The sequence below is a fragment of the Thalassophryne amazonica genome, chromosome 12 (assembly GCF_902500255.1).
Source record: "Thalassophryne amazonica chromosome 12, fThaAma1.1, whole genome shotgun sequence".
Classification (NCBI taxonomy): domain Eukaryota; kingdom Metazoa; phylum Chordata; class Actinopteri; order Batrachoidiformes; family Batrachoididae; genus Thalassophryne; species Thalassophryne amazonica.
The window spans coordinates 77,993,222-78,004,385 of NC_047114.1; the positions used below are offsets into that span (position 1 = coordinate 77,993,222).

Consider the following 11,164-nt stretch of genomic DNA (forward strand, 5'->3'; position numbering starts at 1 on the left):
AAATTACATTAAAAAACATAAAGAAGTTGCACATCCCTGCTGCAGCATCAATCTGGAGCAAATTTGCGTATATGGGACAGGCTTGAGATGCGTATTTTGCACAGAATTCACTTTCTGCAGTAATAAATCAAACTGCGCTGTTGTTCTCTTAGCTGGCTAAACTTTATTGATCCAACTCGCAGCCAAGACAGCGACGCCGTGTGAGACTTTTTCTCCCACGTCGGATCAACTTTGGAGCGGTAAATGTTGGTTAAAGAGAAGAAAAGTGAAAGGCGGCCACGTTCCTGACTTACCTTTCTTTTCCGCCAGCACACAGGAGCTGAAGCAGAGCCAAAAGGTGACGCTCAGCCACTTCACCGAAACGACTGCCATCCTGCTTTTCACTCAAAAAGGTGTCATTCCATGTCCACGAGACGACTTTGTTCCCAAGTAAAAACGTTTGCGTTTTCCTTTCGTGGAGTTAAAGACTTTTTTGTGTGTGTTCTCCGCCACCCTCTCTTATTCTTCTCAGAGAAAGTCCAACTTTGACAGCTCCTCCTCCTCCTCCTCCTGCTGCTGCTGCTGAAGCTCGGATATCTGCTGTAGTCCGAGGCAGCGCGAGGCAGCGCCACGCGCTGGCGTGACGTCACCAGGAGGGAGGACTCACAGGTAGGGAGGAAAGGAAAGGAAGACAGTAGGAAGCGAACAAAAGTTGAATGGAAGAACCGAAAAAAAAACAAGTGACAGAAGGAATCAAAGAAAAGACAGGAGGAAACAAAGAATGAAAGGGTGAAGGAAAGAAATTATTAAAGAATGAATGAAAAAAGAAAGGGCAGGGGTGGATCTAGATTCAGATGAAATGGGGCTCCCATGGGCAGATGGGGTGGGGTGGCTAGATATGTACCCCAGTTTCCATGGATCCCCCCCCCCAAAAAAAAACCACACAAAGGTGTCAAACTCTGCTATCATAACATTTTTAAATTATTCATTGGATTTCCCAAATATGAGTGTACAAGTACACTCTGCACAGTCTTTGACATTCGCCCTATTGACGTATCCCATAATCCCTTGCGCGCCAGAGAGTCGCTGCACTCAAACAACATAGAGAATCCACATGATGACAATTGTAAATGAATATTATACTACAAAAAATTATTTTTTAATGCTTTTCGTCATGTTAATAAGAGACTGCATGCATGATAGCCTGAAAACTTGCTAAAACAATTATAACAAATAATCCGTGTCTGCTACGTTTAATCTGCAAGAGCAAACTTCACTTTCCCCAGAACAACATGATCAGGAAATGAGCGTAGCTCACAGCAACTCCCATTGAAAATAAGAGAGAGACAGCCTGTGATTCTCGCATGTTTACATAAAACACACGCAATAACGTCTATAAACCCAGAGAATATATTCACGAGAGTTTTAGGCACAATATAAAAATAGTTTTATGTTGCAATATTAATAGCGTTGTCTGTGTGCAGCGGTTAAAGTGCAGCCCGATCAGAGCGTCTCAGTGCAGTTCTCAATGTTACTGAGATCTCACACCGCAGCGACCTCTTCAAAGTTTTGCGGGATTTGAAACATCAATAGGGCGAATACAGTGTTGTCAGGCTATGATCAGGAATTCTGTATACTGCTTCATGCGGCATTTAGACAAGTCTGTGAGTCTGTGAATGTCTAAACAAGAAGGAGTTGCGTCGACTGCAGTTGGTACAGAACTCTGCAGCGAGAATTCTGACACAAGCCAAGAGGAGGACTCACATTTCCCCAATTTTAAAGGAGCTTCATTGGCTGCCAGTGTCCTACAGGATCAATTTTAAAATTTTGGTTTTAACCTTTAGAGCTCTACATAGTCAGACGCCTTCCTATATCTGTGACCTCATCCAGCCTTATGCCCCTGCCAGGGCGTTGAGGTCTGTGGATCAAAATTTGTTGATGGTTCCACGCACCCGTTTTTCAACCAGAGGAGAGCGATCCTTCCAGGCTGTTGCTCCCAGGCTTTGGAATGGTCTCCTGCTCTCTCTGCGCTCACTGGAATGTGTTGACACTTTTAAAAGCCAGCTTAAGACTTTCTTTTTTACACAAGCTTTTGCTTAGGTTTTGGGCTGCTATGCTATGTTTTTAAATGTCTTGGCCACTGTGTGGTGTATTGTGTGGTGTATTGTGCTTTTTATGTTGTGAAGCACCTTGTGGCTCTTGTCTGTGAAAGGTGCTATACAAATAAAATTTACTTACTTACTTACTATTCTTGACACCAGCTTAAAATACAAGTCCAGGATTAGGACCCACATGGTTGCAGATGTAGTGCAGCAGATAAGTGAAACAATCATGCAAATGGTGATAAAAGCATCAAATTCAGCAGAAATACTCCTTAGACACTCCTCTTTTGAAAAAAAAAAAAAAAACGATTGGCCACTTGACTTTTCAATCGGTGGTCAGGTAGGGGTCAATTGAGGAATTACACAGAGGTCAAAATTAAAAGATGCTCAAATCATATTGAAAAATAGTCCACATTACTTGCCTGATCATAAAAATTCCAAAAAGGTATAGTTTGGACTATCTGTGACTGAATTCTATGGAGTTACAGGATAAAAACAGCAAGAATGGTGACAAAGGTCAGTGTTATTTTGTACAGGGGTCAAAAAGTTAAAGTTGCTCCAATTTTGGTAAAAAGTGATGCAAATTATTGGTTGAGCTAATAGGATTAATAAATGGAATTGTGTTGACAGTGTTGAATGCTTGGTCTCCAAACTAAAAGTCAGACAAGGTCTACGTCTATTGGATTCTATGACATGTGACATATGTTACCCCGTAACGTGATAAGTAAAGATGATACATGGTCCAAACTATTCCTTTTTAGAACCATGAATGTGTACTAAGATCAATCATACAGCAGGACTGTTTGAATAGACTTCTTCTCCTGTTTGAGCACAAGGACATTAGACTTGACTATGACCGAATGCTGTTTATTCAGCAACAAGTGACTCAGCTAGATACACAACCTGATATCATGTTAGTTCATGATGCCATCACAAAAAGTGATTTAAACTATTAGTTTGTGATACCATCAAGAAATATGTTACTTTGTCTTGACGATATCACAAAATTGTACTAAACCTGACCGCGCCTTGAAAATGTGATGTATTTCATGACAGTATCGCAAAGAAAAGGTGTGAGACTGGGTTGTTGCTACATTAGTACCAGACTATGATTCAGCAAGGTGTGGCAAGGGTGTTCACTTTTTTAGCCACAGACATTTCAAAAGTTCTCTGTGACTTGTCATCATTACGTGTAGCATCACATTCAACATTGTACAATACAAAAGAGGTCATGAAGTATCTTATCTCTGTGGTTGTATTATGTGGTGAAATATGCACCAAAATGTAAAAAATGGCACCTAAAAATTCAAAATTTTCTGGGGGTATGTCCCCAGACCACCGAGGGAAGCGTGACCTGTTGATCCCACTAGACACACACACAGATCCATACTCTGGGTCCCCACTGACAAAATCCTGGCTCTGCCTCTGGATGCGATGTTTTGATCGACTTTATGATTGCGTGGATGGATTACTGTAACATATGAGTAATATTTTGCACGGATCCTCGGAAGAGAGTGGTGACAATTGTTACGTGTGTGGATTAACGGACACACATAATAGTTATAAGAACTTGGAATTACATGAAACGTTACAGCAAACTAATATTTAAAAATATTTGGGCTCTGTGCTGTTTTTTTTTTCTCGCTCTTATTTTGCGCAGATGCGAATTTTTTAGTTCCCTCAAAGCATATGTTTGCGCGGATGCAGTTATTGCGGGGAAGAACTTTTCAGTCTGGATGTTAACGACATGCCCCTATGTGGAGGGTTCATGGTCTTGTGCCCCCCCAACCCCCCCAAAAACAAAAACTTAAAAAATGTTTTAATCTATAGTATTTATCCTGTATTCTAGGGCAATGTGAGATAAATAGTGACTCTCCAGTCATTCTTTTAAACAAATTTTTATTTTAAACACTGAACTGTTATAATTCTGTATGTAATAGCATTTATCAATCAGCCTTTGTTTATGCAAGACTTTTCTCATATTTTATGACACCTTTGGTCAGTGGCTTATTGGGGGGGAGGGGGTCACAACCCTCCAACTCTCCTCAAGATCTGCCACTGAAGAGAACAGTTGATTTGCAGTAAAACTGGCTTTGCTGTTTGTACATATGGTCCACCAATCAGTGTTTAATTAGGGAGGGGTGTTATTTAAAAAAAATTGGAAATCTATAAATGTTTGCATGGAATATGAAAATATACGAGGAATAAACCATAGCAGGAGAAATTTTGGGTCATTTGGTTCCAAAAACCCATATGGACGGAGCCAGTGAAGATATCGGGTTCAAAAATCGCCAAAAAATATCAACGAAATGTCATATCTTGAGAACCGCTGCACCTAGAGACTTGAAATTTAGCTCCAAATGTTGCTTGACCTCAAGTTTATATTCAACTTCTATAGTAACAATAAGCCTATCTGGTGGTTTTTAAGAGTAATGGACAAAAAACCTAATTTTAGTACATATGTTACAATCAATTGTAACAAACAAAATCTATGTAGTTTTTATTTCAGGAACATCAGTTGAGTATAATCATCACATGTAAAGAATGACATGGCCACAATGAACTAATTCTAAGCAACAGAGTGTTTTTCTACGTCTACAGCACATATACGACGCGTTACTTGAAATTTTCAAACACTCCGTCCATATGGGTTTTTGGAACCAAATGACCCAAAAATTATACTGTTATGGTTTATTCCGTGTATATTTCCATATTTCATGCAAAAATTTATAGATTTCAAAAATTTTTGAAATAATGCACCTCCCTAGTTTAATGAAGTATGAAATAAATTATTTATACTATGGTAAAGTTGATTTAACACTATCTGGAGTGAGACCAGAGTAGCACAGTGGCTAAGTGGTTAGCTCTGTTGCCTCACAGTGAGAAGGTCATGGGTTCAATTCCCGCCTTTCTGTGTGGCGTTTGCATGTTCTTCCCGTGTTTGTGTGGGTTTCCTCCAGGTGCTCCAGTTTCCTCCCACATCCAAAGACATGCGGGTTAGGTGGATTGGAATCTTTAAATTGTCCGTAGGTGTGCGAGTGGGTGTGTCTGTATTTGTTTGTCTGTTTGTGGCCCTGTGACAGACTGGCGTCCTGTCCTGGGTGTACCCCACCTCACGCTCTATGACTGCTGGGATTGGCTTCGGCCCCCCGTGACCCTTAATTGGACTAAGCGGTTGAAGGTGAGTGTGTGTGTGTGTGTGTGTGTGTGTGTGTGTGTGTGTGTGTGTGTGTGTGTGTGTGTGTGTGTGTGTGTGTGTGTGTGGAGTGAGACCATGTCCATGTGTACTCACTGCAGAATCAGTTTCACTACGTAGTTTCTACTGTGAAGAAAGAGGGGAGGAAAAGAAAGAAATACAGCAGATGGAAGCATAAAAATAATGAAAGGTAACGTTAAAAAAGGAAAAATAAAAGCAGAAGGGAAGGAGTGAAGGAAAGACAGAAAGAAGTGCAAAAACAGACTGAAAGAAGGAAGGAAATAATAAATGATTACAAGGAAATGAGTGAAGTAAATAAGAGACAGAAGGAACCAAAGAAAAGAAAGAAACAACATTAAAATGAAGAATAGAAGGAAAGCAAGGAAATAAACTGATGTTAGGAAATTCTTTGGTGTTATTAAACAGAAATCTCTTATCTCAAATAGGTCTTCTATCTTTAACATGATTTCATTAAAGAATTTTTCCAAGATTGTGATTGGATCGCAGATGGTGGTAAAAGGCTATAGATTTTTTTAAAAGATGTACCTCCTTGTAGTCACAACACCGCTCCCCCAACCCGCCCTTCTACACCTGAATCTCGATCTGCCCCACTTTAAGGGTTCAGTGATAAAAACATCTTGAAACCCAATTTTACTTGTGCATAAATAATAATAATAATAATTATAATTATTATTATTATTATTATTATTAGTGTTGCTGTTATATTAAGGTTAATAATAAACTACTACTACTAATTATTATTATTATTATTGCTGTTATAATAATGTAAATAATATACTACTACTACTACTACTAATAATAATAATTAATAGTAGTAGTTTATTATGAACATTATTATAACAACAACAATAACAACAATAATTATTATTATTGTTATAATAATGTTAATAATAATAATAATTATTATTCATAGTTTAATAGTTGTGTTATTATTATTATTATTATTATTATTATTATTATTAAGCAAGAAGACAGAAATCACAGAAAGGAACAATATCGACCCAATACAGACAGAAGAAATAAGGAAAAACAAAGGAAAGAAAGATAGAAACAAAGAGAAGGAAAGAAGAGGTAGACAATAAAAGGAAGGAAGGGGGAATAAAATGGAAAGCAAGAAGGAAAAAGTAAAACAATTTAAGAAAGATCCTTGGGCATTGAAAGTATGCACAAAAAGAAAGAAACATAAACGCTGAAATGTTTATTTAATTTAAAATAACAAGAATATAATTTGATCCTTTTGAAAGGAATTTGACTGTTATGACTGATGGAGATAAGGCCAAGGCCCAAAATACAAGCGAGAGAGAGAGAGAGAGAGAGAGAGAGAGAGAGAGAGAGAGAGAGAGAGAGAGAGAGAGAGAGAGAGAGAGAGAGAGAGACAGACAAGTGGGAGAAACACTTTGTATCATCTGTAAATCGGTTTAGTCTCTATGCAAATGTAAATGAATATCTCTCTTCTTTAATGTCTTAGACATAACAGATATAACAGATGGAACAAATGTAACAGAAGTGTGTTTTTCAGTGAAAGGTATCGTGAAGTTGGAATTACTGTCATGTGGCAACAACACCTTATGACTGTTGTGAATGTCATGTTTTACATCAACTTAGGCAACGGATGCTTCATGTACCACAAATGTCCCTGACTTCAGTCCAGCCCTCAGAAATAAGTTCCAGCTGGCAAAAAATAAATAACAAAACAGTTACTTGTTGTTACCATTATATAACTACCAGTCTTTGCTGCCATTGTGCAGTGTGTGTTGTATGGCTGGGGGGGCCTGGCTGCTGGTTTGTTTGCCTTTTGTGTTTCCTCCCAGGTGGCGTGCATTTGGGACTGAGTGGCTGTGTTGCTGAGGCTGTTAGGAGGACTTCACCCTGATCACCTGCGACTCGTCAGGACTCACAGCTGAGGTGCATCTGGAGGGATTGGAGTATGTTGGCATTTAAGACTGAAGTGCACAGTGTGCATTTGCCAGAGACTCGACCTTGTGACCAGACGGGTGAGATCGTCGTCTTGGGAGCCATCTCATCAGCAGCGGACGCTGAGAACGTCCAGGTTTGATGCACGGTCTGTGAAAGAGGAGAGGGTGAGGTCTCACGCTCGTCAGCACACTTCCTGAGGTACGTTGGATTTTGTGACTAACAGTTATACAGTCAGTAAATGTGGTGTCCCTCACACCTTATTGTATTGAGCTGTATGTTAGTCATGTATCAGCTTCCACTGCTGTGGTGATTTGTGAACAGGATGTTCCATGCCTGCAGGTTGGAAGCTGATCAGTAATCAAGCCAGGAAGTGTTTGCTGTTTGTACACCTTTAAGTGTTCTGTGTGTAGAGTGTGGACTCACATAATGGTTCCTTCTTTCACAGACTCGGTTGTTGCGGCCACCTGGGGGGTGTCGGCGGGGTCCTTGGGTCCGAAACAGCTTCTGGCTCCGGACCATTAGCGCTGCTGGGAGCGCACCACGCTAGACCGCACCTTTTATTATTATTATGATCACTGTTATGTATTAAATTCAGTTAGCCTTTGTACCGTGCTCTGCTTATTTCATACTGGGTCCTTCAAACGCTGGTCCGTTCTCCGAGCTGCGTCCGACACATAACAGTGTGCCAGTGTACCTGTTATACATTGTTGTTTTATGATGTAAGAGTTTTATGCACTAAATAAGCCCCTGTACTTTAAATTTCGTTGTATTATTGCAATGATAAAAATTCTATTCTATTCTTATTCAATTCTATTCTTACTGTATCAAAATGTTCATGTTTTAGTACACCTTTACTTATTAGATGTCTTAATGTGGCAGTATGTTTGTCCAATTAAATGGTAGTTAGTCAGTAAGAATGACACTTTTAATGATGTAATAGTTTTTATTGATTTTAATTAATTCCCTCACCTCACCCACTGTTATGTGCCGACGCGGGTTGAGGAGCAGACCTGCGTCTGACTGAACCCAGCGCTAAATAACCAGAAAGCTGTTCCAAAAAACAAAACAACTTTATTTTCCCCCTCTTGTGCAGTACTCAGTGTACAACATAAAAGTGCGTTTGTCTGGCGGAGTGAAGGCCGGCGCGCTCTCCAGCGCCCAAAGGGATCGAAGCCCAGCGCTTCTGGACTCACATTCACCGCCAAAGACCCCCCAGGTGGACATGACAAACTGACTCTGTGAAGGATAGGAGAGGTGAGGTAAGTCAACAGCTACAACTAATATCCTTCAAAGGCACACACTATCAGCAACACATTCAGGTCTGAATTTAAGCTTTATGTAAATGAGCAGCTTCTCACAACAGGTGGAGGATCATCAGTCCGCACGCCACGGCCGTGAGAAGCGAGCTGCACAATTCTCATCAATGTTCAAATATACTGCGTAACAAAATACCTAATTACTATTAACACTTATTCAGACAATCAATCACCTCTGATGTGTGCTGACAGCATGTGTCCCTCACCCGTCCTCCTTCACAGGCACGATGTGTCAAACCCAGGCGCGGTCCTCAGCGTCTCACAAACGAACGTCACAAGGTCGAGTTCCCGGCAATTCTGCTTGAATCACTCATGGCTTAAATGCAGAACGCCATCTCATTATCTGCTTCAGCTGAAAGTCTTTAAGGTTGCATGTGAGCATCATCCACAGGTGCTGCAAATTATGCTGATGAGGGTGAAGGACTCTTCTGCCAGCAGCTTCTCCACAGACAAAAACCAGTTTGCATACCACCTGGAGAGCAAAGAAAAGAAAACAACACAAAAACATCCAGCCAAACCCCCCAACACACAACAGTACCCCCCCATCAACGGGAAGCCTCCCGGCGACCGAACAGACTAGGCCTGAGAACAGCACCTCCCTCCGGGGTCCACGACAGCAAGCAGATGGCGTAACGCTCCCAAGGTCCACAGCAGACAGCAGGACAGGGCACCGCGGCTGGAAGGCTGGCTGGCATCAACAAAACCCCAAAAAAGTCCCATATACAACCCAACATACAAAAAAACCCACAAAACCCACCCAAACCCTCCCCAGGGGACTGTCCCATCCAACCCCGGGAAGAAAAGAAAAACTCCCAAATGCAAAAACCCAACACAGCTTCAGCAACACAATACAAACACAAATTCACAAAGAAAAATAACAAACAACCCCCCCAGAACGACTTGCAGAGCCCAACACCCCCCAGAAGACCTTTACCGCCAGTTCCAGGAGAAACAGCCAAAGCCGGAATCCCACAGAGGTCCCCAGGTACACATGGAGCAACAGCGCCCCCCAGAGGACCGTACCATCAACCCCAGGAGGCACCCTCCCCACAACCCAGGAACCCCAGACCCGGCCACACTTGGCTAGTCGGCCCCACAAGCCAATTCCCCCCCAGAGGACCGTCCCATCAACCCTGGAGGCGGAACCTGGAAGGAAACATAATGCATAAATCCAACCCCCGGCGGACTTCATTAAACTACCCTGGGGGCAAATAAACAACCGACAAACCCTGTTACCTCCCCCAGCACCCCGAAAGACCCCAGATCACTCCCAGAGCCCATCGTCGGCTCAATTTTGGTGAACGGCACAAAACTACCAAGCTGGGGAAGGAAACAGGAAAAACTAACCCGGTCCCAACCCCGAAGTGCAGCGGAAAACCGGAAATACGTCCGGTGCCCCTACCCGACCATACCACCAGCCTATCGGGAGGGGCGGAACTACCGAAAATGGCGAACGGCAACAGATCGGCCCACCCCTCCGACTGAGGTATGTTCCCGCTGCACCACACCCCGGTAACACCAATGACGAACGGTCAAAGGCCCACCGAGGCTGGAGTGGAACCGGGCCCTGACCAAACCCAAAAAAACGCCCCTGACAACCCCCCCAGGTGCAGAGGTCTTCTGAGAAACACTCAGTGTGACCAACCTGCACCACCCCACAACCCACAAGACGAACGGTCTTAGGGCGAGTGAGGTTGGGGTTAGGGAAGCAGGGAAATAAAAAACAACAAAACAAAACGACCCAATCCCAAACAGAAAATATCTAAATTCAAATAATAAAAACCAACGATTGGCTGAGTCCAGCCGAGCTCCAAACCGCCAGTCGTTCTCTCCACCAGAACCGCCTCTAAACACCCAAACAATTTATAACCCCTTACAAAAAACAAAACAAAAAACAGCCCAAATACCTAATTATGTTGTTTTTTTTTTGTTTTTTTTTGTGTGTCCAGTATTGTGCCTGTCCCAGAACACCTGGAGATACGTCATCACTATTTTTCTTGACGCTTATGTGATGGGGCAATATGGCGGCTTCAGCTCGTCCGAGCTGCATGGGCTCATCTGCAAGAGGAGCCAGAGGTCCCATCGGAGGAGTCTCAGTGGGGCGAAGAACAGGCAGCCCAGATCTGTGTCGGGGAAAGCCCCGAGACGAAAAGACCCGCTCTGATGTCCGCCCTCTCTCGCGTCCACGCTCCTTTATCCGATCATCTAGACGAATAACCAAAGATATTAGCTCATCTAAATCTTTTGGTTCGTCACGGACTGCTAGCTCGTCTTTTAATGAATCGTTTAAACCATCCACAAACACTCCTCTTAAAGCTGTGGCATTCCAACCGGACTGAGCAGAAAAAATTCGGAAATCCACAGAATAATCCGCCGCACTCCGCCTCCCCTGCCTGAGATTCAGCAACCGTATTTGTTTTCACCGGATGGTCAAAAACCAATCGGAACTCCCAGGAGAAATCCTTAAAGGATCCTAACAATGGAGAGTTATTACTCCATAACGCAGTGACCCAAGCTAAGGCGTCACCTCGGAGCAAATTAGTCACATACGAGACACGGCTACCATCAGAAGAGAAGGAAGCCGGTCGTTGAGCAAAAACCAGAGAACATTGCATCATAAACGGAGCACATGC

General features: G+C 42.5%; 1 protein-coding gene across 1 annotated transcript in view; it reads right to left on the minus strand.

Moving 5' to 3' along the window:
* Positions 1-571, minus strand: part of egfra (epidermal growth factor receptor a (erythroblastic leukemia viral (v-erb-b) oncogene homolog, avian)) — a 113,675-nt gene extending 113,104 nt beyond the window's left edge. The window contains exon 1 of the mRNA XM_034182410.1: positions 294-571. Within this exon, the coding sequence (XP_034038301.1) occupies positions 294-372 (79 nt within the window). The 5' untranslated portion in view covers positions 373-571. The remainder of the gene's footprint in view (positions 1-293) is intronic.
* Positions 572-11,164: the final 10,593 nt, after the last annotated feature.